This window comes from Pteronotus mesoamericanus, unplaced genomic scaffold (genome assembly GCF_021234165.1).
Source record: "Pteronotus mesoamericanus isolate MK-2021 breed Mesoamerican mustached bat unplaced genomic scaffold, CSHL_Meso_final scaffold_85, whole genome shotgun sequence".
NCBI lineage: Eukaryota > Metazoa > Chordata > Mammalia > Chiroptera > Mormoopidae > Pteronotus > Pteronotus mesoamericanus.
The window spans coordinates 41,330,109-41,343,259 of record NW_026555329.1 but is presented as its reverse complement, the minus strand read 5'-3'; the positions used below and the strand labels follow the sequence as shown (position 1 = coordinate 41,343,259).

Sequence of the window (13,151 nt, the reverse complement as noted above, 5' to 3'; positions counted from 1 at the left end):
CATTTATGGTTCCATATAAATTTTTGAAATGTTTGTTCTGTATCTGTGAAATACATCATTGGTGTTTTAATAGGGATTGCCTTGAATCTATAAATTGCTTTGAGTAGTATGGACATTTTGATGATGTTAATTCTTCCAATCCATAAACATGGTATATGCTTCCATTTATTTGTGTCTTCCTTAATTCCCTTTTTCAGTGTTGTGTAGTTTTCTGAGTACAGGTCTTTTACCTCCTTGGTTAAATTTATTCCTAGGTACTTTATTTTTCTTGTTGCTATAGCAAATGGGATTTCTTTCCTGATTTCTTAATCTGATAATTCATTGTCGGTGTACAGAAATGACTTCGGTTTCTGAATATTGACTTTGTATCCCACTGTTTTGCCAAATTCACTTATTAGGTCAAGTAGTTTTTTGGTGGAGTTTATGGGGTTTTCTATGTACCCTATCATGTCATTGGCAAACAATGATAGTTTTACTTCTTGGTTTTGCTGTATTTTCTTTTTAAAAAATTTGTTAATGTAAGTTGACTTGTCAAAACCAATTTAAACATGCGCACATATTCAAATGTATACATACTACACTACAGTATATTGAAACCAATTTATATATAATTATTATACATTATTATCAATAATGTTTATTATATTTATGTATATTTTGTACACAATGTATATAATAATGAGTATTATATTAAAATATAAATTATAATATACATTATATAATGATATATAATAACATAAAATAATTATAATACTATATATTATAAAATGAATATATATAGTATATAAAATTATATCTTATTTTATAACAATATAATAATATAGTAGTATGTATAAATTATGTATAATTGAATTATTAATATGTTTTATATTGTATTAAATATGATATTACATTATTATAATTATATTCTATGATTATTGTATTATTTATTATGTAATGACTATAAAATAATATGCTATAATATAATCATAATGTAATATAATTTTAATATATGACATAATTGTAACAAAACTATAATATGATTATAATCCTATTACATTTGTAATATTATATTATTATATAATGTATTATACATTATATATTATATATTATATATTGTACATTGTATATTGCATATTATACATTATATTAAATATTATATTTTATGGTACTTGACAATTATAATATTAAAATATATAATGTAATATATATCATATATAATGATGTTATGAATATGTTAAATGTTATATAATATATATTACAATTAATATCATACTAATATATCATTAATATGATATAAAATAACATAGATATAATACATTATAATAAATTAATCATATTAAAATAAGTAATGAAATCATTCTAGTGATATTAATAGTGAATTAAAATAAGCATTTTAATGAATATATTTATTTTATATTATATTATGTGTTATATATTTATCATATATCATAAATATTATTACATATTATATGTTATATTATATAGTATGTAGTATATATTGTTATATACAATATAGTATAGCAAATAATATTTCAATATATTTTCTTTATAATATTTATTATAATTAATAATTATGTATTAAATTTAAATAAAATATTATAATTATAATAATATAAAGGTATTATATTAGGTATTTGATATATTATAATTATGTTACTCTAATATTATATAATGTATATAATTTTGTACATTATGTACATTATACATATTATAAATATATAAATATGTAATTATATAATTAAATATAAATATATTATATTTATTTCATTATTATTATAAAATTATTGTAATATAATAAGATATAATTATAATATAATTGTAATGTTATACATTATAATTATAATAAAATAATGATGCATATAATATGTATTATATTATCCATAATTATATTATTGCATATATTATGTAATACTGTATTATGTATTACATAATACATAATATTACATTCTGTATTATGTATTATATAGTAATTATCTAATATATGATATATAATTATTATTATGTATTGTGTATACTATATATAGTATATTATATTTCATAATATAATATATTATGACATAATAATTCTTATATTATAATATTATATTATAATGATGTGATATATAATTATATAATACATTGTGTATTGTAATAATATAATTATTTATAAAGATAATATTATACCATATAATAATATTATATGTTATATGTCATACATAATATCTGATATATTATATGTAATATATGATAAATATAATGTTAATATATATTAAATATATATTGTGAATTTTATATAATTAATGTATAATGTATTAAGTATTTTATATAACATATAATGTATATTGTATATTAATAATATAGATTTGTTTATATGTATAAATATATAAATGTTCATTTATATATAAAATATATAAATTATTTATTTGATATATATAAATATTTTATTTTATTGTATAAAATCTTTTTTTATTGTATTGTAAAATCTATTTTATTGTGTAATAAAATAAAATACAATAAAATAAATACAGGTCTTCCTTTTTTCATTTTAATGCTCTTCACAAACATACATAGAAAGCCAAAGTTTCAATACTACTATATTCTAGAAATATTAAACAAGCCCAGGAGAAATTTCCACAAACCAAAGCACAAAAGAAATCTTAAACTATAGTAACTAAGGTTGGCATCAAGAAGTATGTGAGAATTTTACCCATTCCTACCCTTGACAGAAGACAACTGGCTTCTAGCATCCCCAGAAGCATGTGTATGGAAGCATCTTTAGAAACATCCAGGTCACCAAGAGAGTGGTCCTACTCTCACACCAGTAAACCCTTTGACACGTGTTGTGGGGGATGAGGACAGGTGGATTTGTGTAGATAACTGATGAATCCTCTCCACCTCCTATTCTGAAAAGGATATCATGTGGAAAGTAAAATGAAACAAAGAAAATATTTTTAGCCCTGGCTGATGTTGCTCAGTGGACTGAGTGTTGGCCTGGGAACCAAAGGGTCACCAGTTCAATTCCCAGTCAGGACACATGCCTGGATTACAGGCCAGGCACAAGGTTGGGGGCATGCAAGAAGCAACCACGCATTGATGTTTCTCTCCCTCTCTACCTCCCTTCCTTAACCTCTCTAAAAATAAATAAATAAAATATTTTTTTTAAGAAAATGTTTTCATTTCTACTGAAAACAGCAGGCCTTGAGACAATTTGGCACACAGTTTTTAAAAATTAGGGCCTCTATAGAAAGTAATACAACAAAAGGAAGACATTAGATAATAAATACAGAGTTAAAATTTTCTTTAGAGGAAAAGATATTACCAAAAGTATGATGAAAACAAATTTGAAGATTGTCTTCCTTTTGTTACCAGCAAAATTCAAGAGGACATTGATTATTTGAAACAAGAAATGAAAGATGAGATAAGGCAACCACATTGATATAAAAAGAGAGCTTCTAACAAGGCACAGGAAAAGGAATCTGAATGATATTAAAAAAAGATTTTAAGGGGAAGAAATGTAATATTAGAATTAAAATTTGCAAAGGAGTGGTAAAGACCAGGAGCAGCAATGTAGCAAATTGATTTTGTAATGTGAGGACAAACTGGGGGAGTTCTCCCAACACAAAGAGGAGCAGCGCAAGCAGAGGTGACAGATGAGGAGGCCGAGACTGAAGACACAACACCTGCATAGCTACTATTCCTAGGAAAAAGCTGTGAAGGATGCAGTGGAAGCAAGAGTAGCCAGTGTGACAGAAGAAAGCGTGCTCCAGCTGAGCCCCTGGTTGCAGGGGCTCCTGCATGTGGATCCTGAGAAATCACTGACAAAGGGCAGAATGAATAAGAGACCAGCGTCTAAGTGTAGTCTTTAAAATTTTGTTAAATTGAATCCTGCATAAAAGTTCTGCAAGCATCTAGATTACAAGGGAAATGTAGTACAAAGGAACAATAGTGAGGCAGGGCTCAGACTTGTCCTTCCCAACAGTAAAGGTCAGAAGCTGTTAGTAGGACATATGGATTTTGAATGCCAAACACAGCACATTGTAGCAATTTTACCCCAAGGCAGTAGTCAGTCAGAGGGAAGCAGCAGGAACACATTACTAAATATATAAGGTTTAAAGCATCCCATAGAATTCCTGAAATCCATTTTTTGAGTATATATTGTGACTGACAGAGATGAATCAAAATCAGAATGGACAGATGGGAAGGCATGGTGAAAGCAAACGTAGCAGCCTGTCAGTGGAGACCCTAGGAGCCGGCTGGGCACTTGGATGTGCACTACATGATCTATTTAACTTTTATCTGTGTTGATTTTTTTCCATAATAAAATTGTGGGCAACCTCCCCAAGAAAAGGTCCTTAAGTAAGACATCATAAATAGATAAAAGGAGCAGTGTTTTGTATTTCAATTACTTAAATGAATAGCTTATATATTTTTTGTAAATACGGTCACAAACTGAGATTGTTCTCACCACGTTTATAACATTTTTAAGAACTGGAAACCAACTAGTTCCATTATAGGAGAACTGTTAAATAAATTGTTAAGTAGAAAAGGAAATAAAGTATTCTATAGCCATTGATAGAATTTTTTTAACGAACATAATCTGTGTTGTAAAAGACAAATCAAGCCCCTGTATGCATAGAAATGAATAAAATTAAATACCTCCAAATGTTTCCATAAGTTCTCTTTTATTTTTAAAACAATAATACCCATTATTTCTTAATCAGTAGAAAACCTATTCAGTTAAAATAAACTGCTTTATAAATAAGTTTGGAATTTTCTACTAAGAACTCTCTACAGTTGCCATCTAGGCAAGATACATGATTGGAAGCTGCTTCTCAGGCCTTGCTGAGAGACAATATTGCCAAGGAAGCAAAACAATGACTAAGTAAATGAGATCAATAAATTACAAAAAACCCAGACATTACAAATTTCTCCTGCAGCCCTTCACTACTCTTACTCGTCTGGGGTCTCAGTCCTTGTTGACTTGCTTTCAAGGCACCATCTCCTGGGGGGACTATTTTCTGTCACCCAGTTGTGTTCCCCTCCTTTGCAGGATACTGAGGCCACTGTTGCATTTCATTAATTTCATTCCACTTCCAGATAATTTTGTAATGCAGTCAGGTGTTTGCAAGGACTCTGACATGAATGCCATAACTGTATTGCTTTCCATTAAAGAGATTGTCCAAGCAGAAGATATAAAAGCAGTCAGATCTGTATGAAAAAGTGATAGAGAACCACCCACCATCTCAAAGATGGGACCCATGCTTGCGATGGGATCCTTATGATTTCTGTGTGATTGATGTGCAAATTGGCAATAGTTAGGGACCCCTCACACAATGAAATAACAGGGCAGGGAGGCATTTTTAGTTTCTCTTTGCAATAGATGTTTTCCACCCTAAATATATTTGGCCAACAGATAGTATAGTTTTGGCAGAAGAGAATGGTGTTACCTTTACATTTGGGGTAAAGAGGAAAATTTAATAATATTGAATATCAAAGTCTTGAAATACCTTTAGTAGTTTCAGTCCTCTGATCCTCCTGATAATACTTAAAAAAAAAAAAAGTAGCCATGAACCATTGTGTTTTTTCCTAGGAGATGCAACATCTATGGTAGCAAGCAAAATCTAGAAAACAGTTTCCTTGTCTAAATCTACAAATGGCTAACAAACTGGAATACATAAAAGAGTAAAAGTTTTATCCCTGAATACCTTTTCAATCTTTCCTTGATTTTAATTAGAACTAATGCCTAATTAGAGCAAACAGATTCCTGTTTTCTGTTATAGTTTTATGTTGTCCTATTATTGCTGTCAGTAAATATGCAGAGGAAATACTTTGGTAAGAGCAGCAGATGCATCACAGATTCCAGACGTAAAGGGAGAACTGGGGCACCCCAGAGGATCAGAGCAATGCCAGAGGCAGAAAGATGTGAGGGGATCTAGACAGTGGACAATCCTTCTCTCTCTCTGCAGTGTCCTTGGGCTCTGTAAATCAAAGTGTTGATTGTGGCTAGAGGAATCAGAATTTATTACTAACGGTCACAGAGGAGGATGAAAAAAATCATTAATTTCTTACCTGCTCTAAGTAAGTCATTCAAATCGTTTCCCCTCCATAGGCAAAGTGGCAGTTTCCTTGGCACCCTGATTCTATCAACATTTACTGTCAATATTTTGTTGATTTTTATTTGGCATCCTTCTTTTTTATTTTTAATCCTCATCCAAGTACATGTTTGTTGTTTTGAGAGAGAGGGAGAGAGAGAAAAAAATGTTGTGTGAGAGAGAAGCATCCATCCGTTGTCTCCTCTTTGTGCCTTGACCAGGAATCAAACCCACAACCTTTTGGTATAAGGGAAGATGCTCCAACCAACAACTGAGCTACCCGGCCTGCGTGCTATCATTGTTATCAACAGTTTTTCACATGCTTTATGGTGTGTGTGTGTGTGTGTGTGTGTGTGTGTGTGTGTGTGTGTGTGAGAGAGAGAGAGAGAGAGAGAGAGAGAGAGAGAGAAAGAGACAGACAGACAGACAAGAGAGACAGAAATCAGGTAAATTGCTGCCCTGCAATTTTCTTCTGCCGGGTCAAGAAAAGTCAGAGCAGACAGATGGTGCACTTGAGCTCCACCTGCTGGTGGCTGTCATCACAGCAGCCACACTGTCAGGTCTAAATCAATGCCTGTTTAAACCATTTAAAATAGGAAAGATGAAAATATCTTGTGGTAGTAAAATGTGATACGATCATGTTGATAGGTATATAGAGCTCTAGGGATGAACTAGAACTCATTATTAAGATTCTATTTGTTTGTAGAGATTAAAAAATTACCTTTGAGGATGCCATCAATGCTTCCCAGAAATATATTCTCTTCTGGAGCTATGTCAATTCAGTTGAGAGTGATATCCAATTTCTAGGAGTATGTGATTGGAACATACATGTATGGAAAAAAAAATTATGTATAGTTACTTGGGGGAAGAGCCTATCAAACAACATGGTGGCTGCTTTTTTACCTGTAGCAATAGGTGTATATGTGTGCATATGGCAGTATTCACTGTCTGTTCACACTGTCTGCATGTTCTAGAGTCTGTCTGGTATGGAGCTATGGGAACCCGTGGGAAGGTCACTCTGTAGTGTGATTTTCCAGACAGACTGGAAATCATTAATCACTTAGAATTGGACAACATAACCTGCTTTCTGCATTTAAGCCCATAAACCCATTGTATGTGCACTGTCTTTATGTACAGTTTCTGATGTGGAAGAAACTTTGCTATGCCCTTAGGGTCCTGAAGAAAGCTTGTTGCTTTCTCCAACAATAAACCTACGAGGAATTGTTCAATGTTCTCTTTGGAATTAAGCTAACCCCCTTATTTATGTTCTTATTGTTACTTTCTTGACAACAGGAAAATAGCAGCCATAAAACGCTCAATGTTTATTTAAAACAAGAGGTACAATTCTCTTAAATGTTTATATAAACTCTTATCATAGAAATTTTCAGTCATTCACCAAAATACTAATCCCCATGTACCTATAACCCCACTATCAGCATTTCTAATTCACTTGGAATAAATATGCTACAATTCTGAACCTATGCACTTTAATGACAAGGTCAAAAAATGAAGTAAATGCTACCTCTGGGCTAGTGACTACATTTTGGATCATTGCACACTCTGGACAGCCAAATCCTCAGAATAAGAGATTCTCATAAAGAAGAAAATAAATTTCTAAGAATATGAGTAATTCTTGGCCATATAACAAATAGTACAACTATTAACATAGTTTTTCATTCCCAAAGTATTACATTGTAGAAAAATGTAAACTGAAACAGGTTATTCTTACTTAATCTATTACCTGTAAATTTGAGTCAAAAAAACTTTTTTTAAAGTACCTTGCCACGGGTCGCAGACGTGTGGGTGGTGACCTTGTAGCGGTTTCGGACGCCCGCGCTGCAGGCACACTCCACCCTCCTTCTCCGCGTTCTGGGTTTGATAGTTGTTGTCTGCCACACGAGGGCTTTTCCTAACTTCACTGCGTGGAATTTATTTGATAAAGAAAAGGAATGCCTAACTCTAATCACATCAGATAGCAAGAGCAATTTTTGAAATATGTGTCCTGGGCTCCTTCTTCCTCATCTTTTTATTTGAACCTCTGAAATCAGGCCTTCCAAGCAGAAGTCAGAATCTTGCGAAAGACTTAGATTTCATAACCAATTTGTTAGAAATTAAACTGTTGATTATACTTTCTTTATTTCATTATTGCAAGTTTTAAATAATACATAGAAACAAAATTTTCCTTTTTTTCTTCCTATTTTACTACTCCCAGTAAAGGACAAAAAAAAATCTGACTTGATTTCTTATTATAATGAATATTTGATAATAAAAATGATTTCTCTACTCTGACCCATGTGGCTCAGTCAGTTGGTTGGGTGCTGTATGGCAAAGTGAAGGGTAGCTGGTTCGATTCTTGGTCAGGGCTCATGCCTGGAATGTGGGCCAGGTTCCCAGTTGAGGTGCTGCAGGAAGCAACTGATCGATGTTTTTCTTCACTCATCAATGTTTTTCTCCCTCTCTGTCTCCCTATCTTCCCCTCTCTCTGCACATAACTAAATAAAATCTTTTTTTAAAATGATTTGTCTTTTATTCTCAAGAAGTCTCATGAGAAATTGCCCTCATTATTTTTTTTTTTTTTTCTCCCATGAATGTGATTTAGCTTCTGGGACCTTCTCCATGAAGATTTGAAGGTTTATACTGAAACGCAGTTTTTCTAAATCCTGGCGTTGTGTGGTGAGGAGGCTTGTCTCCTGTAGCTCTGTTCCATGACCCTGGTATTGAGGCCAGGCCCCACCCACTTTGTGGCTCTGGTGTCCTCTAGGACCTTGTATCATCTGCTTTCAGGCAACAAAAATGGAATTAGCTGGGGAAGGGACCACCCACAACTTGAAAGCCATGTCTCAGGAATGGCATGTGTCGCTTTGCTACACCGCACTGCGCGGAAAGCTGAGGAAGGCAGCCTTGTGGGCGCCCAGGAGAGGGAGGGGTCAGAGTTGACCAAGCGATGGCAGACTGCTGTACCAGGAGGCTGGGCCTCAGTGCCTTGCAAAGGGAGCTTTGAAATCCAGTGAGCCTCCGCAGAGGGGAGAGAAGGAAAGCGCTAAACTTAACCCCCACTGAGGTCCGGGAAACACAAACGCGGCCCGCTTGGTGCTTGTTTGCAGATCCTACCTGGAACCGAAGCTGATGGGACTGTGGGAGCGCTGGTGTCGGCCGCGGAGGGGGCCCCGGCAGAGGAAGCAGAGACAGAGGAGGCGGCTCCTCCTCCTGGGGAAAGAGCAAGTTTAGAGGAGGCCGGGGTTGATCCTGAAACCACAGAGGTCGTAGGCAGTGACAGACCTCAACCAGAAGACACAGAAGCGGCAGCACCGCAGGTACGTGTCCTAGTGAAATGGAGGTTCTGGGAAGATGGCGCAGCCGGGATGCTCTGTTGACTAATGCCGATAACGTTTTAGGACGTAGAATATGTTTGTAGCCTTTTTGTGGCATACCACTCCCCGCGTAAGCAAACAAACAAAAAATTAGATTCTCAGAAAGACTGGTCACAGCACACAGCATTTTCTCAAGTCTGTATTCTGGGGTTCCACACAGAATACAGTGCTATGGAGGACCGGGCTTAAATTGAGCCCGAGAGAGGAAACTGCAGTAAATTCGTGGAGGAAAGAAAAGAGGCACAAATGACAAAAAGCATGAGAATAGAGGGAGGAGAAAGGGAATATGATGGAATAACATGGTGGTTGCGTGGATTATGTGAGGAAATAGCCATGAAATTCTTACCTGGTGCCAGATACCTGCCGAGGACCCAAATTCACCCCAAATTAAGCTCCTTTTAATTAAAACCCATCCTTATGTTATACTTTCAAAAGGAGAATGGGTCATTCACTACATACATGAGTTGGGCTTTGCCCAGCTCTTCCTTCCTTCAGAGAAGCTTTCAAGGCAACAGTGCCATGTATGCTGGGGCTGTGGGAGCCTCCAACCCGGGTGCCGTGCAAGGGCAGCTGCTCTACACCCCATGTTTTGTTCCTCTATATGTTAGTGGTGACAGTGGAGAGTGGGCTTAATGTTCTGTGTTCCATTTTTTTCATTACTTTACTCATGATAAGTTTCCAGAAGTCTGTCCAGAGTTACTCAAAGTTTGAAACTGAATTATCCTTTCCATCCCACTAGAAAATCAGCTTTTAAATCAGGTTTTATTGGTGTTTGAAGAAATACCTCAAAAGTGTATCTTATTTTTTTGTGATATTTTCTTGTCACCATATCAAGAAAAATTTTGTTGAAAGAGTGTATGATTTTCTCTGAATTAAATAGTAGAAGTGCTTAGGTCCCCTGATATCTGAGGGAATATAGAAGTTAATCTGAAAAGCAAGAAATATCTCCAGCCTTTCATAATGGGAGTTAAATTCTGCTTCTTGCTCATCTTTGTCAAAACATAAAAGGAAGGACTTGATCCCTTGGTTCTGCTTGCCCAGACAACAGAGTACTTAGAGTGGTTGGTGGGAATTGCCGTTCCTTAAACTGTGACTGTGGTGTGGCTCTAGTGATAATCAAGAAGCAAAGGACAGGTAGATTACCTCCAATCGTGGGCCTGTCTTTACCAACAATGTGGTTTCAGGATCTTTGAGAGTCCCATGGGACTGTAGGAGAAAAGCAGTCACAGGATGTTACATGTCAGCTACAAGTGAGTGTTAGCGTTTAGTGGGACAAGAATGAACCACTGAACAAATGAGACCATCCTTGGAAGCTGAGTGCATTTCCTTGCAGGACTCTCTCTTCCAGCCCACTGTGACTCACTTCCCTCCCTGCAGTCTCCTGTTGTTTTTTCCAGGTGACACAGACACCACCCTCTTACCAAGCTGGATGATTGTCCCAGGGTCCAGAAATGAATCCCACTAAGGGTGTCTGACTCAGGAGAGAGAGAAAGGAGGAAGGCCCTGCAGGCCGAAGGCCCAAGGGCCAGAAAGCCTAAATCCAGTTTGGGGGACAGCAGGCCTTTAGTTGAATGAGGGGGGTGGGGGACGAGGGAGCCAAGGAGGGTGTGACGGGAAGGATGCAGATGTCTTGTCTCCAAAGGACCGTCACATGTTTCTTCCCCCAGGAGAAGGTCATCCCCTCTGTCGTCATAGAGCCTGCTTCCAACAATGAAGGAGAGGGAGAACATGAAATAATTACAGGTGCAGAGTCCAAGGAGGCGACTGAAGGCTCGGCTCTTCCAGGCCCCACCAGGGAGACGCTGGAACAGGCCTCCGAGCAGAAGGCCGCTGAGGACTTCCAACCAGCAGCCTCCGCGCCGTCTGCAAGCGAGGCCTCTTAGGAACTGCCTCCTGGCTTCCTTTACAAGGTCTTTCTATTTTTAATTTTTAAAATGTTGTAGCCATATGTCTTGCAGCCTTTTAAGGCCAGGCAGCTTCACTCAGAATTCGGGCAGATGGAAGAAAATTTGTGGAGCCATGGGAATGCCTGACATGCCTTTTTTCAAGGGTGGGGGGTGATCCACACACACCACAAGCCATGTGTCACATGGCAGGAAGTCCCAACCCCCTTATATACTAAATGCACACAATGCCAGCAGGGTGCCAAGATATTATATAACAAAGCATGATTCTGTGCACATGGGCACATTCTAAAGGTTATGAGAATACTGCTTATCTCAGTTGCCCGGACATCCAGTTGAGGGAACCTGATTAACTCCATTTTCCCTACAATCCACCTCTTCAGGGTTCCTCACTGTACAATGTATGTGAGGTTGTCTTCTGCAAGGGTCCCTTTGCGAGGTGGGCAGAGCCCTGCACCTAAATACCACAACATCTGTACAAACCGCAATAGCACTCAAACAGAACACAAGTGCTGCTGGCCAAGACAGCAAGGACCAACCACCATTCAGTAGTTAGAGATGCCCACCATACCTGCAGGGGACCACCTACCTGTCAGGCGTTCAATAGCACAGGTCTCAGAAGCTAATGGCCATAGAGCTCAGCTAACATTGTGATGGACACCTGGTATGTACCCACAGCATTCAGCCCCTACTAGGGCACACACCCTACCTTGTGATGCAATGAACATATCTGAGGCCATATGATTTTGTAAGGCTATTTTTTTCAATTTATACACTTCCTCATTTAAGACGCGTAAGGAATCATGTGTTGCATTCAAAGCACAAACAGTGTTCAAAGCCAAAGCAGTTATCTCAGTGACTATAGAAACAACTTGAGGAGAGAAAAATGGCTAATGGGTAATACCACGAAGGAGTACACTTTACCCAGTGTTGCTCCTAAAACGTTTCCCAATTCGTTGCTCAGATTGCAGGCGTTTTCTGAACTCGAGCACGCAAATATGGCCATCCCCAAGTACAACGGCCCGTCCAATTTCCAGGCAAGTAAGGCCACTCGTGTGAGCCACACATTCAGAGAGCCCCAGTGGAAACTGCAGCTCACACGTCATTCCGCACCTCCCAGTCATGCTTCAGAGTCTGAGTCTGACACAGGCCTGTCAGAGTCCAGGCCACTTGGGCTTGTCCTTTGAGGTTCTCAATACAAAGGGGAGCTGATTCAGCCGGCTCCATGGCCTCAGCATGAGCCAACATGAGCCATCCCATATGGAGTAGCTCACTAGAGGCCTGGGCCAGTCATACTGCTGCCTTGCCACTGTGTAGACATTAGTTCAGGTCGCATTCCATAAGGGATGTGCACTGTTCCACTGGTGCTGTAACCAAGTCCAATTTGAGACAGAAGCTGGAGAGATGCGCCATGGGAGGCCGGTGGACATGCTCAGGGGGATTTCTGTGCAGACCCAGCACACTGATTGGTTAGCCACGGAGGCATAGGTATGTGCCCAGTCCACTAAGGTGTTACTTTGCACCCTCGGGGAGAAAAGACAAAGCAGTTATTGGAACTAACAATGGCAAATTACCACTGTCTGGCAATATACAAGCAAGTTTCTGGTCAGCCCGTAAAACAATGGCCGGCAGAGGAGATCTTCCTGGGCATGAATATAAAACCTTCTGAGCCTCAACTGGGGGTTCAGCATCTACTTGCAACAACAATGGAGAACTCATAATGGGCCATAAGAATATCACAAAGGTGCCAAGAAGAAGCATTTCGTGGTCTGCTGGCATTTGGATATGTCACCTTTAGGACTGCAGGCCATGTCCTAATCACC

At 37.3% G+C, this 13,151-nt stretch overlaps 1 protein-coding gene across 1 annotated transcript in view; it reads left to right on the top strand.

The window, feature by feature from the left end:
• Window positions 1-13,151, top strand: part of LOC129063173 (amphiphysin-like) — a 34,684-nt gene that overhangs the window by 8,238 nt on the left and 13,295 nt on the right. The window contains 3 exon segments of the mRNA XM_054564199.1: window positions 8,838-9,010; window positions 9,158-9,367; window positions 11,098-11,334. Coding sequence (XP_054420174.1) covers window positions 8,838-9,010; window positions 9,158-9,367; window positions 11,098-11,334 — 620 coding nt within the window.